Consider the following 25,135-nt stretch of genomic DNA (forward strand, 5'->3'; position numbering starts at 1 on the left):
TAATTGGAGAAAAAGTGACTGAGCCTTGAAGCTTGGTGTGTGGTGTGGGTTGTTTTTTTAAAACTGTTTTTTGCCTCCTTGTCCTGCCTAGAAGGAGTTAGCCTACTGAGTCGTGTATTTGGAGAGGGAAAAGGAAGGGGTGTCCTCAAGTACAAGCCTTTGCTTTTTTATAGTCTTCCTTTAAATGTTTTGTACTTGAACCCCAAACCTATAGCAATGCTTACCTGCTTTGAGGATTCAAGCTTGGCAAAGAGCAGACTAGAAGAATGTTGTTTTAATACAAAAAGGGAATCTTGCAACTTTTCTAGTACTTCTATGTCTATCTGAATTGCTTTTGTGGCTAACCTGCCAAGTGTGGCTGAGATCCAAGAAAATGGTCGCAAAGGCCAAGGGAAGATAGGGGTAACTTAGGTATAGAAATGTAATTGAGGTATAATGGTTTGACTGAAGAACAGCGCTGCAATCTTACCTTGCAATGTTATCCCGATGTTTCAGACCAAAAGTTGCCTTTGAGGCAGAAATAGCCTTCAGGAAGCTCTAGAGTGGTGGGTTGTTCTTGGTTGACTTCCTGATTTTTGGCTTCTTTGCAGTCAGTCCTGTGCTATGTGGGTCTAGTTAATGACTAGGTATAATTACTAGAAAGCTTTAACAGAGTCACAGAGATACAGTGTGAGGTAGCAAGTGCCAGATAAGATTCCTCAATGAAAAGTGATCCATCCTGCATTGACTGTTGTGGAAGAGTTTGTGGAGCAAGGCAGCATGAAATAGTTGTACTCTGTTAAAGTATCTTGTTTGTATGTAATTCATGTTTGAGTACCTTTAACGTCTTTCATGTCCTCAATACACAGCAATTCTTTGTGTCAGGCTGCTCAATGCATGCAGAGTCAGTCTTATTTCATATTCTCAATCTAACGTGGAAGAGCTGTTATGGTCTGAATTCTTGGCTTGTTCATGTCTAGATTTTTTTTTTGGGTGATTCAAGTCAGTCTGACAGTGCTAATCTTAATTTTCTGTAGGGGTTTCAGAGGAAATCTGGAAGCTATTCCTGAATTCTGATTACTGCTTCTGATTTAGAAAGCTCTGTTGTGATTGCACAGGCAGTTAAGAGCAGAGTTTCCTGTCCTCTTTATACCTTCTTAATGTTCCTTCCAACCACCTGCTACCGCACCCCCTGCCAAAAGTCTGTTGTGAATTGGGGGCAAAATAATAGTTAGGTAAAGTCTGTAAACTTGAAAAGGACGCTCTGAGGTCTTCCCATCTTCAGGACTGAGTGGAGAATGGACTTTGACCAACTTTATTAAACATATATACCAGGAAGTGTGCTAATGTACTTTTCTTTTGAAGCTTAATCCTGAGAAGCAGTATTTTTTGTTATCCTATTTAAGTGTTGATAACTTAAATCTCCCTTTTAGGTTTCTCCTGGTCAGGGACATGTGCAGTCAGTACCAACAGTGTTTGGTGAAGCATTGTTAGGATGTACTCCTGCTAATAAAGACCAAAAGCATCAAGGACTGCCCCTGCCAGCTAACTCTCCTCCCAATCTTGGTGCAGAAACTCCTCAGGGGTAAGAAATCGGAGGTTTTAGAAACTGTAGTAACTAAACTCTTCTGTAACTTTGCATAGAAAAGCATTGGACCTAGTTGTCCCGAGTACATAATTTACTTAAGGATGTTTAACCCAAAAATATGGCCTTGGCCTAAGTCACAAACCAGTTTTTGTGCTACACTATACCTGTCTGTAAAGTGACGGATAATACATGAGTGTGATGTCTAGTTTTTGTCAGACACCCGCACTGCCACCCCTACCGGAATACGTTCAGGCAGGTGTTCTGTACGCTCGCTTCCTGTAGATCGAGTATGGGCCCTCAGTTATTTCTGTTGAATGCTGTTGACTTCTTACTTCTGCGTTTAGCTGTAAGAAGCTAGAGAATGCTTTGTCCAACTGGCCAAAGCCTTCCAGTGCAGAGTTTCCCACTCAAAAGCTTCCTTGAACGAATTTGAGCTGATAATTGCGTTTCCGTTTTAAAACTAGCTCTAGCATTCATTTGGTCAAGGCGTTTTTCTCTATTAGGTGTCTCCAGAATAGAAACGTCCGCTTCCGCTGTCACAGCGGGAAAGGGAGTCTGGGGCCTGAAGCGAAGGTTGCTTTGTTCAATCTCCTGACTGTAGAAGTGTGTTGTATCGTGTAACTATTTTCTGAAGTGTAAACTACACTTCCTTACTAACTTACGGAATTTGAGGGCTAGAATATTGTGCTTGTGCCCTCAGTTCTGTCAGATGAACGTATCTAGTAGAAACAACATGATAGGAAATATAAAAATTTTTATTATCTCTAAAAGACATAGTGTAATTTTGTTCACTTATTGTTGTGCATACTACCTTACAAAATAAATGCAGGAAAGATCATCATTTGATGCTTTTCTGTGTGGGAGCAGTTTTACTGTCTCAATATAGGTTTGTAATGCGCACATGAACAATTGTCACTACCTAAGTTTCTTGTATATTACACTATTAAGCAGGCATGCCAGTGAAATGTGTTTGACACAGTAAGTTGTTTGACGGCAACTTAACTCGTTTTTTGTTACGAAGCTGTTGCCTGAGGAGAATATACCTCTAATTGTGAGAGAGGTGGTAGAAGAGCTGCAGTATCTAAGCTTGTATGCCTATACGTACATGTAGCTGTATCTTTCTGTTCCAACTCTTGACACAAAGAAAAACAAACCTATTTAACTTCACAAAACATTTAACATCCCAAATTTCAGAATTCAAAGTACAGGATTAATTTTCTTCTTATTCTTTCAAAATGTAAATGTGAATAGATCTGAGGAGCTGATATCCTTGTTCGTTTGGCACCTTTTAAGTTTTGCACGTCGTGTGTTTCAGCACATGTAGACGAAGCTTACCAGAAACACATCCTTCTTGTCTTAATGCTGGAATTAAACCATTGAAAGAAGATCTGACTGCCTTTCCTAAAGTGGAGTTTAGACATAAAGAACAAACGCAAAATCCCAATGATCAGAATGGTAAATATACCTCTTTGATAACCACAAGATCTTCATCTTTGACTGATTCAGTTAGTGAAAAACTAACCAACATGAAAAATATAAACGAACCTCTAATGAAGTGCACAACAAACTTTCCAAAAGAATGCGTTTCTGTAAAACCATTGCAACTTCTCAACTCTTCCATAGCAATATCCAGAGTCAGTAGCACTATGGAACTGCAGAGGACTTTAGATTGTAGACCCTCAACATCAGATGCTCATCTTACCTCCTTTACTGAATCTGGAGTTAAATTGCAAAGCAATTGCAATAGTCAGAACAGCCGCAAAGGAAGCAAGATTGAGGAACATACAGACACGGAATTTTCTTTTAGAAGAAATTCAAATGAAATTCTCTTTGAGAGAAATGAAAACGAAAGCATTTGGACTGGAAGCACTAAGGCTCAGGATAATAGTAAGTATTTTTAAAGTTTCCTGTCATTTCAAAGTCCTGAGAGTTTCTGTGTAACTATATACAACAATATCCTTTAACTCATACAGGATTATTAATGTAATTAAATTATGTAAGTGAGCAATCGGGAATTTGTGGATTCTTCTACAACAGCAATGTAGTTCTTTATCATTTTTCTCAAGTTTAATCATTAATCCCTAGAAATAAAATTGTTACCTTCGTTTCTTGCATATATTTTGTAAGACAGGTTACAAAGGCAAGGTCCTATTTAGAATGCAAATGCTGATGACATAATGAGACCGCATTTTTTTGCAGCATTGTCCTACATTTTGTAAGCTTGGAGAGATGGAAGCTGTTCTCTGCACAGCTTTGTTCAGGAGGGGCTTTCATTTAACTTTTTTTTTTTTAAATGAACGTCCTTGTTTCAGTGTTTTCTGTGGCTCAGTTCTACCTGTTGAGTGCTCCGAGCTTTTCAGATGTGATAAAGAATGGGAAAGCTTGTAGTTGTTTAAGGAGCTGGACTCCTGATGGCACCTGCATAAAGCTGTGTGCATCAAACAGTATAGCAGATTGTCCTGGGCTCTGGGAGTCTCTGTAAATACCCATGTCTTTCTCAGCCAGTGTTGCTTGGCCTTGTATTACAATGTGCTGTTACATAATTAACGTAGGTAAACTGCCAGCCCAGTAGTCGCTGTTGTGCCCTGCTGGGTCTCCCCTACAATGGGGGAGGAAGGCAGAAGTTTGGCGTCTATTGCGATAAGATGCTGAAATCCATTGCATCTTGAAGGGAAGAACGGGACTGAGCCATGGTCACTTTGTACTTCTCTCTTCAGTACTTCTAAAAGAGTCATGTCATGCGCTGGTCTATTCCGTGCTCAAGTACTCCAGTCCTGATAGCTGAAGAAAGTACTTCTAATAAAAGCAGATTCTTTTTTCAAAATATAGTCTTCTGTGGAGGGCTGGATGGTGCTTGGGTCCCCAGACTGTGATCCAGTGGGACTGTGATCCAGTGGGACTATAGCTTGAAAAAGTTTCTACTGACCTGAAAAGAAGCTTCTGCCAACTACAAATATTTGAAGATATTTGTTTCAATGTAATGTGAAGGTTATAGGAAAAGTTGGTAGAGATCTTTCCTTTAAAGACATCTGCTTTCGCTTTTGTATGAGAAACCAACTGGTAAAACTTGTTTATCCCTGCAGTAATGGTTCGCAAGTCAATTTTGGCAGATGCTTCTAAAGTGAAGAAGCTGCAGCAAAGTGGAGAAGCATTTGTACAGGATGGTTCCTGCAATAATATCGCACCTCACTTGCATAAGTGCAGGGAATGCCGTCTGGACAGTTACCGAAAGAATAAAGAGCAAAGAGATTCCACTGTCTTTTGCAGATTCTTCCACTTTAGGAGGTAAGAGCAGTTTTGACTGTATGTAGATTTTGATATTCTTTAAATTTGAATAACAAATTTTCCATGACTGAGTTGGGTGCTTTTGTTTTGTTTTTTATTTGTCTTGTTCTTTTTAACTGTAACATTTGTCACCTTTCTAGGCCAAAATGAAAAAATAGCAACGTGGTTGCGTTTAGGTCTCTGATTCAAAATTAGTAGACACAAATGTTTAGCTGTTAAACGGTAGGGCCAGTATATCTAATGGGTGGGAGGTTGTCTATATTGTTTGGCTATTAAAAACTTTACAATTGCTTCATTTGGATAGAAAATATTTTGGCAGAACTTTGATATTCTATGCTGAACGCCAGTGGGGTAGCTTGAGTTTAGTTTGCGTGCTACAGCACAGTAATGGCAATAGTAGTGAGAGGGTGGATTCCACGCACATCCCAAAAGAGTTTACGAGTTGAACATGTGCAATGTTATGACATGTATCTGCAGTTGTAGAAGAATTGCACTAAGTGGGCAGGGGCTTTTTGCAAGAATAAAGGAATAGTGGCAGGTAAAAATGTTATGACTGCACATTGTATTGCTCCGTTCTTTATTCTTGTTCACACTTTAGAGCTTGAGTCAATTTATCTTTAGGTTTGACATAGAAGTGTTTAATCAGTACACTTGCTTTGTTTGAGGAGGGTGGATGGTGAGGGTGAATGGGGCAATTCTGAGGAAAACAGTGACTGCTGAATGCTGCGTGTTTTTTCCAAACCTGATCCGCAGATTCTGATCCCCCTGCAGGATCCTGGCTCTTGAGCTGAGCAGTCAGTCGTGTATTTTAGCTCTTCAGTTCTTGTGACAACATGTGGAACTGTAATCTGTCTTTAAAAAGGATTTTAAAACTACCAGTAAGCCCAGGTGTAGACACTGCCGTTCTGCAGCATTTGATTAAACGTGTCCTTTTCTTTGTTTTCAAGTTCTGCGTAAATCTTTTTTAACGCTGTACTTGATCTCATGGTAGGATGTTGCATGTTGCTTCTTATTTTCTCTACCAGTTTGAGCTTAGAGGCACAGACTGGCTTTTAGGGAAAGAAGGTAACACTTGCGATAGCAGGGATTTATTTTTACTCTCTAATGTCACGAGGGAGACCGGAAGCTTCCTTATCCTCAGTTTTCCTTTTCAGAAGAATGGCCTTCTTGTGGGTCTCCAGGTAGAAGAAATATGCTGTAGGCCTGAAGAGCTTTTGAGGAGAGAAAAATGAAAGCAGAAGTGTTACAGTGTTCTTAACAAGAGAAGGCTTTCTTTTTTACTCTTCTATTTGTCTCTTGAGGTTTATTCCTCTCTTTTATCCCTCCCTCTTCAAAAGCTGGTTGTGTAGGTGTAAAGGCTTTAAAAAATAAAGATGCATTACTAATCTGTGATTTCTCCTTGGGTAGTGTTTTACTAAAGTAAATCTTGGGATAATCTGACATCAGCTGAAACGCTCAAAAACACATGAGACTGGAGCAGCAGCAGACTATGCTAATTCATCTTTTCAGGGTTTAAAAAAAAAAAAAAATCCAGACTCCACTGCAGCTCAAAGCAGCTGAATCTTTCAGTTTAGAACACTAAAAAGGGGAAGTTTCACCTGCTTCACCTGAATGCGAAATCTAAAAAATGTGAATTCTTTTGTCTTAATTTCAGTTGCCAGTGCACTTTCTTGCTACGGTTAAGCATTGTAGTGAGGACAAGTTGTCATCAGAAGTCAACTTTCTTCTATGATATGTATCTCCTTTTCACCTAGCACTTAATGCTAGTGTCGTGTCTGTTTATCCATGTCTGCTGCAACTATCGTGTTAAATGCATAGACATACAGCGTGCGTATTGATCCTTTAGGCAATGAGTTGTTGGAATGAACGGAAACTAATAAAGCATCTGAGATGACAGTTTTTTCTCCCTTCCACTCTTTCAACAGGCTGCAGTTTAATAAACATGGATTGCTACGTGAGGAAGGTTTCTTAACTCCAAATAAGTATGACCCTGAGGCTATTAGCTTGTGGCTACCTTTATCAAAAAACGTTGTGGGTCTAGATCTAGACACAGCAAAGTATATTCTAGCCAACATTGGAGACCACTTCTGTCAACTGGTGATATCTGAAAAGGAAGTTATGTCTACAATTGAACCACACAGTAAGAGCAATTTGTATTAAAGTAATCTGTATTTTGAGGTTTATGTGAAACTTTAAGCTTACTGACCTATGTGAAATACACTGCATGCACTTGGTAATGTCATTTAAGACTTCAGTCTTTATCTTATTCTGAGATAGAAGTAGTGGTTAAGACCTAGTGTGACTTTTCCGTAACTCTTTGCTCATGGACAAAAAAACCATAATTCTACTCTTCTTTTTGTGTTAGATTGCAACAGAAGTAAACCGATAAATTCAGAAAAGAGAAAGTGTAATTCTGTTATGAAACAAAGTGTGAAAAGGAGAAAAACCAAAAACCACAAAAGAACATGCTGCCTGTTTTTTTTAATTTAATTTTAGCATGTAAATGAAATAAAGCTTCCCCTTTGGCTGCAGAGATTCCATTAGGCTTTTTTGTTCCTATTTTGTTGTTTCTGCATTGTGGACCTAATGCTGCCTGTATTTACCAGTAGAACTGTTTCGGCTGGATATCCATACAGCCCCTGCTGGGCATAGAGAGACTGAAGAGATGATATTGTTGGGGTAACTGGCTGCAGAGCTTTGTTAGTGCAAGTAGGGCAAAGCTTACATCCTAAACACAGATTTTTTTCAGCCATGTAAGAATGTTTCTGCACCAAACATATAAGCAGACACATGTGGAACTTTGGGAAGGAATTATGTAAGATCATAGAAAGAATGGATCTTCAAACTGTTTTTTTTCCTTCTAGCTGCATGACAGAGATGCAGCATGATTTAAAGACTTGAAATGCTCTAGATGAACTGACATGTTTAATATAACGTCAGAGCTATCAGTCATTCCACGTTGAACCGAAGAAAAAAAACTGAATAGCTTTGAATCCCCTTCAGAAGGGGAGGGAAGGAGTTTAGATCTTTCAGAAGTGCTTGCCTTCCAAAATGTTCCTTAGAATTGAACTCAGTGGGGCCTTACCCTGGAGTACTTGGAGTCTATGAGCTCTGCTCTTCGCTTGAATTGATATGCATCCATAGCCAGATTGAGTGTGTGTGAAATATCAAAAACCCTTTCAGAAGTACATGAAAAAGGGTGTGGGGGTGGATTTTTTTTTTTTGTGGAAGATGTTTCTGATGGGTATGCTAATAGATAACAAAGACAAATGTGAGTTCTGGAGATCGTTTCAGTGGGACAAAATGTCATGAATTGCTGCTTAATGGTTCATAGCACAGGCTGGTGAGAGTGAGGGGAAGTAAACTTCGTGAGAACGGAGGAATTTTTTAATACCCTGGATAGAAAAAAAAAAATTGTGCAATCTAGACAGGTACTAATCCTTTTTTGAACAGTTCAATGGCAAAGTACTCAACTGAAATGGGAAAAAACTTAGATTACACCTACACCACTCCACTCGCAATTTGAAACTCTGGTAAACTTTCCTTGATATCATTTTAATTAAACACTCTGTCTTTTAATAAAAATTCTGGCTTTGACATTTTAGAAAAGGCCAGTTTGTCAAAATATTTTTGTTTGTTTGATATACTACCCCTAGCAGGCAGAAACAATGTTGTTTAGTAGGTACTTAAATGCAAAATTTTACTTGGATTTTAGTTTTGACCTTCAAAACACTGCATCTGAAGATGTAGTCTTAATGTATCTGATAGAGCAAAAAAGGAGTCGGTCCGTTCTTCAGGTACTACTTTTGAGAGGCGACTTACACTTCAGCATTTTTGCACTGCGTAGTATGCCTGCGGGTCAGCCCTTTTACCTCCAAGTTACCGTTTGAAAAGTATAGTTAAAAGTATTAGCCCTCAGTACCCTGCTAGATACTGCGAAATTGCTGCATATCACACTTAATCCATTTTAGAGTTTTTGAAATGAAATATTACTAGTGGGAAAGATCTGGGAAAGAGGCTACTGAACGAGGCATGAGGCAGCTTGAGCAAGAGTGACTAGGAAGAAAGAATTTGGGATCTTTTATGAGGGAGGATCGTGGCAAAGAAGTCGTCCCTCAGGCAAGACTGGTAGGTAGAATCTCAAGAAGGACGAGTCTGAGGGAGAAAACTATTTTAGAGAGTTGGTAATTCCTTAACAAGCAAGTACAAAAAGCACAAGCTAAACTCTTCCAGTGCAGTGGAAGACTGACCAGTGTAGAGAAAAGAGCTTGCTTAAGTCAAAGATTTTTTTTGGGCACTGAGTGTGAAAAGGAGGCCTACAGAAAGAGGAAAGGAGGCCAGAAATACAGAGAGGAAATAAAAGAACAGGATGAGCATGAAAAGACAAAATAGGAAAACTGAAATGAGTTTGCAGCTTTGCAGAAAAGGATCTGGAGGTCCTGGTGGGCAAGAAGCTGAATGAGGGGTTCCCCAGGTGGATTTATCCATAATCTGGTTCTGGTGCTGAAGATCAGGCACATCTCAAAAACAAGTCTGAGCACAGATCCAAAAAAAAAAAAAAAAAAGCCACCCAATACTCCTTGTATCATTAAAGTATTTATTCTCATGTAACTATGTTTAACATGCGAATGTTTTGTTAAAACTTACATTTTGATCCACAGGACAAGTAGCCTGGAAGCGTGCAGTTCGTGGAGTTAGAGAAATGTGTGATGTCTGTGACACCACAATCTTCAACCTTCATTGGGTCTGTTCTAAGTGTGGCTTTGGCGTATGTGTGGACTGTTACAGGATGAAGAAAAAAAGCTTACATCAAGGTGAGACTATACATAGCTACTCTGAATGAAAAGGTTGTGTGGGGGAAACCTGTATTTTGAGCTTAGAAGCTAACAAAGAGTCGTCTTATCAACTTTTAAGGGTCTACGACTGATTTTATTTGTTATTTCAATAGTATTAGAATACACGGCTTTCCATAGGAAGATGACACACGTACTAATTGAACAGTTCAATGATTGTGTTTTACAGATGATGAATCAGATACTTTCTCCTGGTTTAAATGCGTGAAGGGGCAGGTACATGAGCCAGAGAATTTAATGCCTACACAAATAATTCCTGGAAAAGGTATTTTTAAATATCTAATTGGGAGGAAAGATTTGCAAGTTTTTTGCTCTATTTTGTATGTTATTGGCCCTATACAAAGGGGGCTTTTTGAGTAATAAAGTTAACCAGAGCTTAGTATTTATTGTCGGAAGGTTTCAGTTCAAAGACTGGAGCAGTCTTTGTGCTTAGTACTGTTTCATTATCTTTGACCTTTATGACAAAGTATTATAACGTAGTGTTTAAAGATGAACTGTGTTCCTGTACTATTGTTTAACTTGCATAGTATACACAAAAAGTGTTATTGAATGCTGGATGTTCTAGTTAAATGTGAGCTCATTAATGACTCTTCTCCTTCAGCTCTCTATGATGTTGGTGACATTGTTCACTCTGTAAGAACAAAATGGGGAATAAAGGCAAATTGTCCTTGTGCAAATAAGCAGTTCAAGGCACTATCAAAGCCAACTCTAAAGGAGGATGCCAAACAGGTATTGCTACTGTCTCGCACTATGTATGTGTAGCTGAAATATCCATAGATGGTTTACCTCAGTCTACCTCTATTTGAAGTCAATGGTAGCTGACTTTAGGTATGCCAATCCCAGCTGTTTCTGATAACCCCATCACGTAGATATTCTTGTTCAGTAGTTGTGTTCAGTGTTCATCTGTCTGGTTCAGCTTTCTTGAAAGTATTGGGGAAAATCATCTTAATCTGTCCCTTTGACACACTGACATCTCGGTGAGTGACCAGCCCTTGAAAAATGTTGAGTGAGGTTTTTTATAGCACAAATAAGATTAGGTTGAGGGAACTTTTCTAAAGAATCTTCTATTAAGAACAGACTAGTGGGAATGGCTGAGGAGTCTAGGATATCCCTTGGGTCCTGAAGACTTAATGCATATGGCATCTAAAATAAGTAGGCTAGAAGAGTACTGGCACTGATAGAAGGGCTATATGTATATTGGATTCTGAGGGCTAGAGCAGTGGTTTCTCTGAGGACCCTGGTGGGAAGTTTACTGCTCATTATTTTTATTATTATTATTTTTAAAGGAGATCAGGTTATTTGGGTAACTAGTCCTAATTGGGCAGTGATCAGAAAAAAAAAAAGTTTTGTGGATACTTGTTTATTGTATTTGTAAATGGATGTAGTATTTTCTGCTTTAGTAAAATAGAACGCACGTTCATGGCTTAGTCCTGCAGAGACTTGCAAGAAACTAGTGTCTTAAGTTATGTAATTTTAGTTTAATTTTGCTGTATGCTTATTCGTAAACTTTGAGAATAAAAGTATTACCTTGAGTCTAAGAAGCAGACTGAGCTTAATTTTAGTGGTGGTCATGAACAGTAGAGCAAAGAGGAATATGAAGCGTGAAGAGCAAAGAAGATGGTTATGGGGCTGAAAAACTAGCCTGTGACTGACTTAGCTTCAGTCTTTTGTTTTTTCAAGACTTCCTGTGTGACCCTGGGCTAATAGCAGCATTGAAATTTATCTATAGCTCTCTTTCCTATCTGTAAATACTACATCATTTTGTATCACCGCACAGATTGTGCGAGGATAAGCTTATTGAAGTTTGAAGGCATTTTTATATCATGTGCCATATTTTGAATCCTTACCAAGCACAAACAGTACTGAGGGGTGCAATAAAGAGCATAGCAAGAGTTAAACACGTGCGAAATTATTTCTTGATTGAAAAGTCTCTGAGCAGAAACTGGGAATCTGGCCTGGGATTTCTGCATGATGGGCTAATGCAGTAGTCCTGGCTAGCCTGTTGCCCAGAAGCTCTAAACAAAGGGATAAGTCAACTGCATAGGATATTTAGGTGTATGTATATGCTACAGCTGGGATATGCTGGCCAAGGAGGCTGTCGCACTCCTGTGCGGCTGTATTTTAGAACTGGCAGACGAGTGAACTCTTGCTTTCTTTTTAAAATAAAAATATAGCAGCCCTAGATACTTGTTTTAAAATCCACTGAACAAGGCCCCCAGCTTAGCCCTATCTGAATCCTGGTTAGCCCTAGAATTGCAAAAGAGTGGCTATTAAAATTGTAATTGGTTCCCAAGCCAGCCCCAGGGAATGTGTTTGGCAAACTCTGCTTTGTTTGCTTGTCTTGAGGGTTGACTGATTCTGTTGCCTGCTCTTAAACTTGTGAGACCCCAGTTCCTACTGGATCCCAGTTTCTGGCCAATGTTAAGAAACAATACCGACCTCTTGTGGAGATCGGGCGTCTTATGAACCCTGAACCACGCTTATTTTGTAAAAGAATGAAAATGCATTTGATGCTGCTTGCTTTCCTCTCCTTGAGTAGAGTGTTTGTGTTTAATCAAGTTCTCAATTTGCTTTTTCAGACCTTGGTACCTGGAGAGAGGGCCGGCTTTCAACATAACAATTTTGTCATAGGTCCGCAAGTCACTACGCATGATCCTGCTGTAAAATCAGTGATTGGAAATAAACAGGCTGCTTCAGTAAATACTTCTCCTTCATTAAGTTGGCTATCAAATCTAACAAGTGGAAATGTGAATAAAGAAAACAAAGGTATATGCATAACTAGAGAAAAGTAAGCCCTTTGTGGCTGTTGGTCAGAAAAATACAGATCAGACTCCTCAATATCTTGCACTGAGGATGATATAATCTGCCTGCTGGGATGGGAGTTCAGAGAAACTGTGCTGTGAAACTGTTCTGTGGCAATTGACTTGGAGTAAAACTTGGCAGGGTTAGCGTATCGGGACTGAAAATTGGATTAACATCGCAATGATGTATTTTTGAAAGTTCAGTTTGAGAAGATACTTATTTAAAAATGTGTGAGCTTTGAAAACTTTCTGAAATCTTTAAAGTTAAGCAAAATACTTCGTCTTTATATATTGAGAGGAACAGGTACATCTATATATAAAGAGAAAAAATGCAACATGTGTGTACTCGTGGTTCAGAGGATTAATCCTTGCCTCAGTTTTGGAAGTGTTCTTTTCTTTGTTGCAGAAAAACTCCTCATCCCCATTTCAAAGAATGAAAATAAACCTCTTCAGACACTCCCTAGTTTAGCCAAGCCTGCTGCGGCCTTGCAGACATTCAACAGTGCAATATTAACACCTGTGAGCAACAATAACACAGGTTTCTTGCGGAACCTATTGAACTCTTCTGGAGGAAAGGTATATGACAATCTTTGCTTTACTGATTTGACTTGTTACCAAGTTGAGGTTACTGTTCTAAGCTTGTGATCAAGCTTAGATGGACGTTCGTCAGAGTAGAAAAATTCTGTCTTCAGCTTGGAAAGCAAATGTCCCATGTATGTGCTGGTTAGTTCTCTTAGAATGGTAGCTTAATGGTACTATCAGCAAACCTTCCTTGGTAAGGTGCTGGGAGCCAAGTGATAATGCAGATAAACGTACTCAACACGTCAGCCAGGCATTATCTTGATCAGCATGTTGATTAGGTAGTCTCCAAAAGAAGTGTCGAGGAATTCATATTGTTTTTAGTTCCTAAAAACTTCCCTGTTGGTGAGTGACTATCTTCGGGTACACAGCTTGCAGACTGGTTGGCTTCAGCTGTTCCTGGGCTTTGTTTACTCTTACAGATATGATTTCAAAATCAAAATGAAATGGTGGGGTAAAATGTTGGTCGTGAGTCCTTTACATGCTGCATTTCAGTTTTCTGCAATGTTGCTGAAATGTAAATCAGAGCAGACCTTCTTATGCCAAAATGCTGTAGACTAAGCGTGAGAAATTGCATTGACACTTAATGATGGTAAGTTTCTAGAGAATAGATGTTCTGCAGGTTTTTGTTTCTCCGCATGATTGTGAGCTCAATTAAAAATGTGAAAGTGGCAAATATTTTTTGCCATGTTAAATGTATGGCATCGTTACAGGACAAGGTAAGAGAAAAGTGTGGCAACTTCATTTTTGTTCTCTCTTCCCTTTTTTCTTTAAATCAGACAGACAATGGACTCAAGAGTACACCGAAAATCCTGGATGACATTTTTGCTTCCCTGGTGCAAAATAGAACCATTACGGATTTACCTAAGAAACCTCAAGGATTGACTATAAAGCCTACTATAATGGGTTTTGATACACCTCACTACTGGTTATGTGATAACCGCTTGCTATGTCTTCAAGACCCCAACAATGAAAGTAATTGGAATGTCTTCAGGGAATGCTGGAAGCAGGGACAGGTATTTAAGGTTTTCTCCTTTTTCCATTTTCAATTCATGTGCTTTGCCCTTTAATTGAAGGGCAGGTGCCTGCTTGTTGCAATGATAAGCAACACTATAAAACTTGATAAAATGAATACCTGAGAGCACTGTTCAATAAAAAGACTCTTGGATAAAAGGATATATATATTTTACTATTTGAAGTCAGTTTCCAAACACAATGTTGAACTTCTGACTTGGAATAAAAAGGTGCTTTGAGGCTTGAAGTAAAGGATGATCAAACGCATAATTCCGGTATGAGCAACCATTTCACACAAAATATAGTATTTGCAAAGTGCCTGTGTTTAGATGTTTATTACATCTTATGCATTCCCTGTTCTGGCTAGACTAAGAATTTTTGGTGTTTAATAATTCTTCTATATATATATTCCTCTCCTCCTTAGCCTGTGATGGTGTCAGGAGTGCATCACAAGTTAAATGCAGAACTCTGGAGACCGGAGTCCTTTAGGAAGGAATTTGGCCAACAGGAAGTAGATTTGGTTAACTGCAGGACCAATGAAATTATCACTGGAGCTACTGTAGGGGATTTCTGGGATGGATTTGAAGATATTTCAAGTAAGTAGCGTAAATGTATTGTTATATTTCAATGGATAAGATACTCGGCAAACAGTAATCTCTTCCCTAACATAGATTTGCCATTCTAAAGTAGCCTAGAGCAGCATACAAAGATGTTCCGGGCTTTCTCTTCATCCTGAAGTGCAGTGTGTCTGCAAAGTATTTTCACCATGTAGGCTTGCAGGATGATTCAGTGGATAGACATTTTATCAGTGTTTATTTGAGGACTTTCCTTCAGGCGCGTGCTTGGCTGTCCTTAGTCTTTTGGGGAAACGTTCTGAGAAAGTTTGGGTTCTCCTTAGCCAGTAAGTTCACCTTTCAGCTTTTTGCCCAGTTGAATAGAGCATAGAAAAGCGTGCACAGGGGTGGGTTGACGTTCACAAGGTTAGATTTCACTGTTGTAACTTGGCAGGTGCCTTTTGTTCCTGAGGAGCTAAAGTTATCCTGAGAAAAATGAGTTAGGGGAGCAGCATGAAGGTTGACGTTGTTTTCACTTCCAGGAATAAACTTTTTCAGGGAGAATTAATACTTACCATGGCACCTGGGGTCCTGTGGTAGTCTTTGCATTCATTTTGCTCACCTGCTTCATCTGTTTCTGTGACTAAAACTTTTGGATTTCAGTACTTGAGGTAAAAGTAGAGTGGGAGCTGGAAGGCTCACTTCTGCCTTTAGTTTCTGTTACCTGAGCTTTGAAGAGATTTGGCTTATTATTAACTACTCTAGCCTCAAACACAAAGTATTTGCCTAAGCTAAATTGTAGGAAATACTTGGGGAGGGGAGTGGGTAAAGGCCACATATCTAGTCTAAAAACTCCTTGTTGTCATGACAAATTTGTTATGGCATTAATACCTGATTCTGGTGTCAGGGGAACTGCGTGGTGTTGGTTCTGCATGAGTAGTTGTGGAAGGAACATGATTTTAAACTAAGATAAGAATTTCTTTGCCTTGGTTCTCTGTATTTCGAGTTACACAAAGTATTAAAAACCAAGACTTGTCAATGTTTGACAATAGGCCGCCTGAGAACAGAGGAAGGAGAGCCAATGGTGCTGAAGCTTAAAGACTGGCCTCCAGGAGAAGACTTCAGAGACATGATGCCTTCTCGGTATGAATTCACAAAGAAACTGTTTGTTTTGCACAACCCCAAAATGATAGAATGCAAGAATACTGTTACGCTTTAACACCTGCTTCAGCTTTAAGAAGCAGTTGTAGTTCACATGTGAACCGTCTTGTTTGTCAGAGATGCCTGGCATAGCTGGGAATGCTAAATAAGTTTTATGACAAATGCTAATGAGTGTGTAGCTCATTGTATTTGTTGTCAAGTAAAGTAAATGCCTGGAATTGCTAATGATTGATTAAACTTTTTGAGACTTTCTAAAAGCCTGAATCATTTTGAAATCTAAAGTTCAGCTGAAGCTTATTTTTTGCAAAATTTATTTAAGTATTCTGACTTAAGCTATATGCTACTGAGATAACGCCACAAGGAAATAGCATCAAGGTTTCAGTATGTGTTACTTCAGTTAAATATGTCCCTATGTACTGTGGTGCTAGGTCTTACCTGTTTTTGTTCCTTTTTTTGTGGTGTACCACTGCCCAATAAACCTGTGGGACGAGAGCACTGTTTCTTGATTGAAGAAAGCTTTGGTTGCAGTCATTTTTAGTCTGCATGCTGAATTTTAGTTGTAGTATTTCATAACATTAAATTGTGCTGTATTACTTTAGGTTTGATGATTTGATGAAAAATATTCCATTGCCAGAATACACTAGAAGAGGTGGCAAGCTCAACCTTGCCTCTCGACTTCCCAGCTATTTTGTACGACCGGATTTAGGCCCCAAGATGTACAATGCATATGGTAAGTAATTTTTTTTTACTGGAAAAGTTACGCTGTCCACACCTGCAGAATTTAAACTTGCTATAAATGAAATGAATCCTTGCTACTGTAGACAATTTGATGAATCCCATTGATCCCAAAACTCACTTTTGGCTCATTCATAGGAATTGGTGATGCCCAGAGTTTTAGCTGATACTAGCAGAATGTTTTTTGTCTAGATGTGTTCAAGCTAATGCTACCTATCCCCAGTCTTTCAAAGGACTTGCTCCATGTGTGTGTATGTATATATACATCCTCTGTTGCCTATAGCTGCTCGTGTGTATTTGCTAGTCTGTTACTTCTGACGTATTTCTTCTCCTTCTGGGCTGTGTCATTTAGGTTTTTAATCTCTTCCGGAGCAATTCTTTCCATGGCTGATCTGCCGCTGCTCAAAAGGTGCTTAAAACTTTAAGCATGGTCATGGCAAGTAAAGAGATCATGACTAGTAAATATTATAGCACATTAGTTTTTAGTACAGCTGCCTTTAGAAAGAGCAAGAGGGTGTTTTGAGAATACTTCTAAACTGCTATAGAAACCTTCCTCTAGCAAGACTTAACCATGACTTTTATGTGACGTACAGGCTAAGTGTGGATACAGATGGATGCGTCAGCCTGTCAACTTAACCTTATTTGCATTTTCCCAAGTGGCGGGGCAAAGCACTGGCTATAAAGCAGAGACTGCTCTACAGGAATCATCTGCTGAGGAAAATAACAGCTCTTCAGGCTTTTCCAGATAGTGCTGCTTAGAGTGGCATGATGTTCTTCTTTCTTGTTGACCCGCTAATATACTGACCGCGCTTCTATTTCTTTTCAGGCTTAATAACACCAGAGGATAGAAAATATGGCACAACGAACCTCCATTTAGATGTGTCTGATGCAGCTAATGTTATGGTTTATGTGGGTATCCCCAAAGGTCAGGTTGATCAAGAAGAAGGTAAAGTCTGTTTTGTGTTCAGTAGGCTTTATTTCTGTGGGTGAAAGAAAGGTCCTTTGGTGTAACTGTGTTTACTCTGTAACAGAAGTGCTTAAAACCATACAAGACGGTGATTCTGATGAACTGACGATTAAGCGCTTTACTGAAAGTCGAGAAAAACCTGGAGCTCTGTGGCACATTTATGCTGCTAAAGATACAGAGAAGATCCGGGAATTTCTTAAAAAGGTAGGCTGTTTCATCTGAAAAATCAATCTTGGGTCTACGTAGACATGTAAATACATATCCTCGGACTTTTTTTTCCTTCTTTCCCAGTTGGTATAGAAACTTGGAACAAATGTACTTGGGTTGCAGCCAAGAGAAAAATTCTCTGGCGCTATGAATCTTGTAGGGTCTCAAGAGGGTAGCAAGTTGAAGCTTGAAATTATTCTGCATTTAGATGCATTGCTTTTGTTCACACTTTTTTGTAATACAAGGAAGCACGTTGCTTAAATCTAATACAGATATATTTTTGTTAGTTAACTAAAAATACGTTTTAACCTTAAACTCAAAGAAATGTGTATAAGGTGTTCTTAAGACACATCAGAGCAAAATATGCGGTGCACAAATTCTCTTGTTTCTTCCTTTTCCCCTCTCATTTTTTTTCTGCCTTCCACGAGGTTCGGAACGGAGGGGGGAAAATAGATATTTTAGGTGATGCCCTCATGAGAGGGAAATGGTTTAATGGAGTAAAGAGATACGATCATCCAAAAGGCCTTATTTCAGCATTTAAATTCAACCATAAAGAGTCCAGAGTTCCTGGCCACCTTAATGGTAGAACTTCTTTGGTGCGCTAAGCGTAAAAAGGTAATATTTTAATGTTTAAAAGGATAAATGGGAGATCTGAACAATTGTTCTGCCAGGGCCAATAATGTCAGCCTTACCCTTGTCTTGGGTAGAAGTTTTGAGAAGCTGTAGCAGATCTGGTTAATGTTAATGGAGAACCTGGTAAAAATTGTTACTGAATTTCTTAAGCATTGATGTTTTCAATTTTGACACCTACATCTCACTTATATGAATGCCTATGAATCTCTCTCTAAATTCTGGGAGATATTTCAGAAGTCCTTACCTTACTGCTAGTCACGAAGGTAGTCTTGCTTAAGACTACAAGATTAAAGTATTGTTCAGACAAAAGAATCCTCTTTTTTCTTACTACTGTAAAATGTTAATCAAATTTTTCCCTTTTCTCCAACTGATAAGGCTGATGTAAGGCATTTCATTTGGTGTCATGCATCATCTTGATTTTATGAAACAGTAAGACGACGACTAGTGATTCTAGGCTGTGTTTTCCTCTTTATTGCAAAACAAATCCATTTTTTTCTTATGCCTACTGCACAAAGAACAGATTATTGGTGCGATGGGGAGGGGCTGGCTTTTGTTGTGTGCTTTTATAGCAATGTCTCACTTGAACAGTCATAGTTCCTCTTCAGTCTTTCTAGTCTAGATCAAACATCCTCCTCTTTCTTTCAGCACAGGTCATGTTTTCTATACCTCTGATCATTCTTTTAACTCCTTTCTGAACTTGTTCCAGTTTGGTTTTATATCTTGAAATTTTGTTCTCGAAGTTGGAAACTGATACTGCAGCTAAGGTCTTACTGCAACAGAGTAGCATAAGTGCTGCTTCTTGTCTTGTGTAAGTCACTGTATATACTGAGATTCTGTCAGGCTCCTTTATGGGAACTGCAGTTTGGGTTGGGATTACGCTGTGTTGTCCCAGCTTTTTTCTGCAGAACTGCTACCTGACTAGTCATTTTCAGTCATGTATTCCACGCTCAGTGTTTTTTCTAGTTGGAAGCTGTAGTACTGCAGGAGTATATGACAGTGGTTCCTATTGTGAACATGTGAGTCCTTCTGCTCTCTTACTGTAAATTGAGATTACTTGCATTTATTGCCTTCCCCCTTTGCAATGCTTCTGCAAAGTGAGGTGTCCAGCTGTTTATCAGACAGTGAAAGTGGAAAATGATGCAGCCGTGTAATCAAGACTTGAGTAAGAATCCAAAGCTTTTATTGTAACTTAAACTGAACACGATGCACTGTCACTTTATCTGGCATGCATGCATGCATATGTGATACCACAGAGGCATCTGGACTATACTATACCAGTTTTACTAGATAATACCTATCTTGTGACTTTTCAGGTTGCTGAAGAACAAGGTCAAGAAAATCCTGTAGATCACGATCCTATTCATGATCAAAGTTGGTACTTGGACCGATCTCTAAGAAAACGTCTTCATCAAGAGTATGGAGTTCAAGGCTGGGCTATTGTACAGTTTCTAGGAGATGTAGTTTTCATTCCAGCGGGAGCTCCACATCAGGCAAGAACCAATGACACTTTGACAGACTGACCACTTATACGGACTTTTGTATATATGCCTAATTCTTGTTTGTTCTCTTCAGGTTCATAACTTGTACAGTTGTATTAAAGTTGCAGAAGACTTTGTATCCCCAGAGCATGTCAAACATTGCTTCTGGCTCACTCAGGAATTTAGGTATCTGTCACATACGCATACGAACCATGAAGATAAATTGCAGGTAACTTACCAACACTTAGGATGAATTCTGCCCCCTCCCTCCCTCCCTCCTTCCAAAAAACAAAACAAAACAAACAAACAAAAACCCCCAAAAACCAAAAACAAAAAAGACCCTTACCAAATCCTTAAAGTAAAAACTTAGATCATATGGACAGCTAAGGACTAAACTGCTTTCATGTTCTAATCGGCTTTAATGTATTGGACTTCGAAGAGAAATTTCTCCAGGCTTTTGAATTGTGGATTTTTTAGTAGTTAAGTTTTGAGGAGGCATTCTGAAACTTCTCCTGAGTTTCTTTTGAAATGTTTCCTTCTTCCCTTTCTTTTGTTTTTTTCCCCTCTAGCTGAGCCCACTATGTTCTCCTCAGGCGACAAAGCTACAGCTTTTATCTTGTTAGAATTTGAATGTAGTTTTTCCGCAAGTAACTAATGTAAGTGAAGTTCATTCAGATAAGTGCCTTTAAACTGAAAGGAGAGCAGAATGGGGTGTGCAGAAGGTGGGAAGGATGTGCAAAGTGTTTTCTGTATGTCAGAATCTCTCTTACTGACCCTAACCATGCTGTTTAGTTCTAAAACTAAATGCCATTTCTCTTTCTACTAGGTGAAGAATGTTATATACCATGCTGTTAAAGATGCAGTTGGGATACTGAGAGCTAATGAATCCAGCCTTAGCAGACCGTAAAGTAGAAAGCCTTAACCACACACTATGAAACAGAAGCGTTGGCAGCTGTTTTAACTATTCAGTCAGGACCTCTGTGGACTTTGAGATTATATGAATGTTACCTCATCTTCCTTTCAGCAGTACCAGAGGATTGTGGTACTATGTTCTGTGTATTCTTCCAATGTTTACAAACCTGATATGTATATGTAGTAATATGTATGGACTGTGGCATACTGTGAATGCTCAGTTGCAATAGAACTTTATACGGAGTTACTCTCCAAACTGTACAAAATACCTCTTATAGAACTGTCGGAAACTATTCCAAATTACTCATTTGAAAAATATTATTCAAGACGTGTTGTAAAGCTCCAATTTTTTAAATTTATTTTGGGGTGGGGGGGGTATGAAGTCACTCAATTTAATAACCAATTTACATAAAAAATAAACTGAGAATGCAGTTCTGAAATTTCACATTAACATAGAACTAGCATTTAAAAGTAGCTTTAAGCTATTGTATAGTAACATAGAGATGGGAGTTAACCATCCTTAGGTAAATGTATTTAAATTTCTAAATGTTTAAAAAAACCTTTTAATCAAAAAAGTCTTCTGTTTGAAACTGATCTTTAATTTGAACTGATGTTTGATTCTCTGTTTTTTAACACTGAATGGTCTACATAAAAGTCTTCTATTTCAGATATTGTTCATTGCCCAGCTTCTTCCATTCACTATTCAAACTGATTAATTTGATGCAGTCCTTTGAAATGCAAAAGAAATTGTTTATCATACTGTTGATCTGCTTTTAAGGAAAACTTGAAGGCTTAGGGTATTGAATTTAGTGATAATTCTGTGCGTAGCCTTTTTTGGTTAACCAAAGCGTGGCTTAGCTAGATTACTGCTTCTCAACCGATACTAGCGCTATAGTCTGCATCAAATGTGATGCACAACGTCAGTGTTCAAAAAGGCACTTTGCTCTGAAAGTTGTTTAGAGCAAGATTGGAAATGTCATAAATTCTACAACAGGCAGAGGGGTCAAGAGTGGGAAAGAGCTTCTTTCATCCCACAAGATGAGCTAAGATAAAATTAGCCTTTCTGTTCGTTAAGGTCCTTTTCAGCAACTGACAAAATACACTGGATAGCTGTTGTGAAGAGCTATGCAGGAGGAGAGCCTCCTAGTTAGCCAAGAGTCAAAACTCTGCAAATTCTTCTTCCCATAATACTACACATGCTACTAATAATCAGCATTAATTGTTCTGGGTCTCTCAGGTGACAGCCTTTATTCTGGAGAAATTTCCTCTTCTATGTTCATCAGTATCTGAAATGAAGCTGAGCCTGTTTTGACTTGCAGGGAATAATCCAGGGAATAATCAAGTGAATAATCTCTTAAGTTAAGATAAAGTGGGCTCATAACAAGTTTGTCTACTGCGAATAGGTAATTTGTTCCCTCATTGTGTCAAAATTGAGACAGAAGCAGGCACCCAGAAGAACTAAAGAAGCAAAATGAAAACATAAATTGATTATGGTTAGTTATGGGTTGTGTGTGCACTGCTCCTCTGATTGAGGGTGCCACCCTTGACCACCTGGCCCAGTATGTTTTTGTATTTTCCCTAAGTGTGTCTTCACTGGCCTGCTCCAGTGGAGGTGATCTTGTTTGCGAGGTCTGTAAATCTTAAATGTTTAAGTGACCCTACAAACTGAGGTGGCCGGTGGCTCTGGCTTCACGTTTCTTCTGTGTAGGAGGCACGTTCAACAGCACAGGAAAAATGCCATGATGCTGGATGAGGAATTCAGGCAGTTGTGAGATGATACAAGTGCACTGGTGTTGCTCCTTGTGCAGGCACAAATCTAGTTCATTTAGTTTGGGCTAGTTTTAATGCTGTTTAAACAATTAAGCATCTTTGCTGTGTTAATTTTTCTGCATTTCCACTTGCTGATGGTGAACAGCCTGGCCTGTTTCGAGGAGTTTCAGCTGGTTTCTCTAAGGAAAAACAATAAAATGCTGATTTAGCACTTTGTGCTTGAACATCAGCTAGTTAAGTATCCTTAAGCCCATGGTTTAGCTAAAACCTCCTTTCTTCCAGTAGCAAGTTTAAAGTAAATAAAATAAAGCAGTCTAATTGCTTTTTTTGGATCCAGTTAGAGTACTTGTGAGGAGCTGGCGTAAAGGTATTTTACCTCCCAGTGAGAGAAAGGGGTCATGTATATGTAGAGACCTTTTGTTGAAGCTGGATTTTGAACTTTCTTGCTGTTACTGTCTGTTTTTATTCCATCTTTTAGCTAAAATTTTACTGCTTTTCTCGTGCTTTTCTCGTTCTAATCTGTCTTCTCTGGATTCCTAAGACCACAAGAAACAAACTGTCCTGTCTGTCCATCTTCTGTTTGCCTTAGAGATGGAACACTTGGGAGTTGCACAGATACTCAAATTTGTGCACCACCCTTACACATCAGAGTTATGGCTATCTTGACTGTTGAGGATATGCCTGTTGTGAGGTGTTCTTGTATCTGCCACCCACTGCTGTGCAGGTGAACTGTGCTTGTCTCCTCCTTGCTTTTCCTGGTTGAAACTGGAACCTGTTGGATAACATCCCGGTTTCTGTTTGTGTGGCTTGCCTGTTCTTCCACCCTTACTGTTGCAAAACAGTTGGTTACAAGTTTAGTTTTCTTTTAGTAAGTCCTCCATAAGTTTCCTTTGTTTGTGAAGCGCTCTCAGGATTGATGTGCTCAGGTGAGAGACAAACAGGGAATAGTTACTTTACTTTGCAAACTGCCTTTTGTGAGTCTGGACGTTAGTCTTGCATCGAGCTTTTTCTTGGGAGGAGAGACACCTCTCCTTGTGTTTTGGATTTTTTTTTAACCTAGAACTGTGCACTTTAAATAGTAGATAACTGTTTTCACCACTGGTGACTGTGGGATAAAGAGGCTGTAATATCTGTAATGATTAAGAAAAATTCAGACCCTGTTAAGTGAACTCCCCTTTCAACAGTTCAGCGCTTCAGTGATTGTAACAAAATAGTAGATGAAGACTTCTGCCTAGCAGCTGCTTGCCTGTAAACTACTATACTCTGTTACAGCATGTGTGCTCTTACCAGCTTTGAAGATGACCAGAGGTGGATAAAAAATGTTACTATTCAGCAGCTCTGGTGGGCCACAAAACACTTCTCCTAGGAGAAGTTTGGAAGAGTCTCAAAGAATGGAGGTTAGGCTTAATTTTGTAAATCTTGGAATTTAGGAGGAGTCAGCTCTGGTCTCAGATCTGATGAACCTCTGGCTGCAAGAGCAGTAGATACCACTTCATTTGGCAGTGCCAGGGTCAGAAGAGGAGGCCTGGCCACTGCCTCAGGGTCTAGTGAAACTATACCAACAACATAGAGAGCTACATTAGTGTAGCTCTCACCAAGATGAGCCCCATCTTTCACCTGGGTCAACTGATTCTGCATCACTTTGAGATCTGTTTTAAACAAAACATGTCAAACTGTTTCCTGCAGCTTGGCTCTCTTCTCCCCCTGCCCTCCCTCCCCCCCCCCCCCCCCCCGCCCCAAATATGCAAAATGCTGTGTAGAGAAGACTTTGCTCTTGCCTTTTCTGTTCACTGAACAGGAAGGGAGAACAGAGGCTCTCCCATTGTGCTGTATGGACTTCAGTCAGTTGCAAGTCTTTTGCTAGGGTAGTTTTCACCTCTCTTGACTGCTTTCCCTCCCTCACAAAGGATTGAGATTAACCCTTCCCCACGTGCTCCTTTTCCTTCAGCCAAAAATATGTCATTGCTCTCTTGAACCACCCAAATAGACTGAGCTGTGAAAGGAGGAAAGCAAAACCTGTGATAGTTTGTGTATCGCTTTTATTGGTGCTGTCAGTCTGCCTTGCAGAGTTACTGCCATCATTCAGTTTCTGTGTAAAGCACAGAACTGTTGCAGGAGCTGGCAGGGCTGTCATTTCTCTTCTAGCCCCTGTTAGACAGACGACTTCTTCACAAGTATCCTAAAGTAAGAGATAAAGCAATGGGCTGGGCTCCTGTGCTTCCACTGCCAAAGGTGGCCAAGATCAAAAGCAGAGAGCAACCTGAGGAGCTCAGGCAGGGCTTGTACTCATCTCCCAGAGAAGCATCTACTAGAGCTGTGTCCCCTGCACTAGTCCAGTTCTGTGGCCTGTTGAATCACAGGGCCAGGGAGATCAGCACCTCTTGGAAACTTTTTCCAGTCACTTACCTGGAGCACAGCTGCTTCTGGAGAAGCTCCTGGAGAGCAGCAGGTAAAGCACAGTGTCATTTGAATAAAGAGAAAGGAAGAAAATACAGGGCAGCTGAGCAATCAGTTGTTCTCATGCAAGAAACTGCTGTCCCCTTAGACTTCAGGGAGCAGCATTGGCTCTCCTGTCAGTGCAAGGCAGGACTAGTATTCTGTTACACGTAAGTAGAAGTT

At 39.4% G+C, this 25,135-nt stretch overlaps 1 protein-coding gene across 8 annotated transcripts in view; it reads left to right on the forward strand.

Moving 5' to 3' along the window:
• KDM3A (lysine demethylase 3A) overlaps positions 1–21,415 on the forward strand; it is a 32,252-nt gene extending 10,837 nt beyond the window's left edge. For 5 of the 8 annotated variants that reach the window (XM_068943703.1, XM_068943704.1, XM_068943705.1 and 2 more), the window contains 18 exons: positions 1,413–1,564; positions 2,883–3,454; positions 4,651–4,852; positions 6,778–6,992; positions 9,514–9,666; positions 9,875–9,970; positions 10,307–10,434; positions 12,285–12,471; positions 12,913–13,082; positions 13,865–14,101; positions 14,524–14,695; positions 15,706–15,796; positions 16,414–16,544; positions 17,376–17,495; positions 17,581–17,720; positions 19,670–19,846; positions 19,929–20,063; positions 20,661–21,415. In XM_068943703.1, the coding sequence (XP_068799804.1) occupies positions 1,413–1,564; positions 2,883–3,454; positions 4,651–4,852; positions 6,778–6,992; positions 9,514–9,666; positions 9,875–9,970; positions 10,307–10,434; positions 12,285–12,471; positions 12,913–13,082; positions 13,865–14,101; positions 14,524–14,695; positions 15,706–15,796; positions 16,414–16,544; positions 17,376–17,495; positions 17,581–17,720; positions 19,670–19,846; positions 19,929–20,063; positions 20,661–20,741 (3,159 nt within the window). In that variant the 3' untranslated portion in view covers positions 20,742–21,415. The remainder of the gene's footprint in view (positions 1–1,412; positions 1,565–2,882; positions 3,455–4,650; positions 4,853–6,777; positions 6,993–9,513; positions 9,667–9,874; positions 9,971–10,306; positions 10,435–12,284; positions 12,472–12,912; positions 13,083–13,864; positions 14,102–14,523; positions 14,696–15,705; positions 15,797–16,413; positions 16,545–17,375; positions 17,496–17,580; positions 17,721–19,669; positions 19,847–19,928; positions 20,064–20,660) is intronic. The other 3 variants (XM_068943707.1, XM_068943708.1, XM_009686272.2) reach the window with 1 other exon arrangement.
• Positions 21,416–25,135: the final 3,720 nt, after the last annotated feature.

Source organism: Struthio camelus, chromosome 4 (genome assembly GCF_040807025.1).
Source record: "Struthio camelus isolate bStrCam1 chromosome 4, bStrCam1.hap1, whole genome shotgun sequence".
Classification (NCBI taxonomy): Eukaryota; Metazoa; Chordata; class Aves; order Struthioniformes; family Struthionidae; genus Struthio; species Struthio camelus.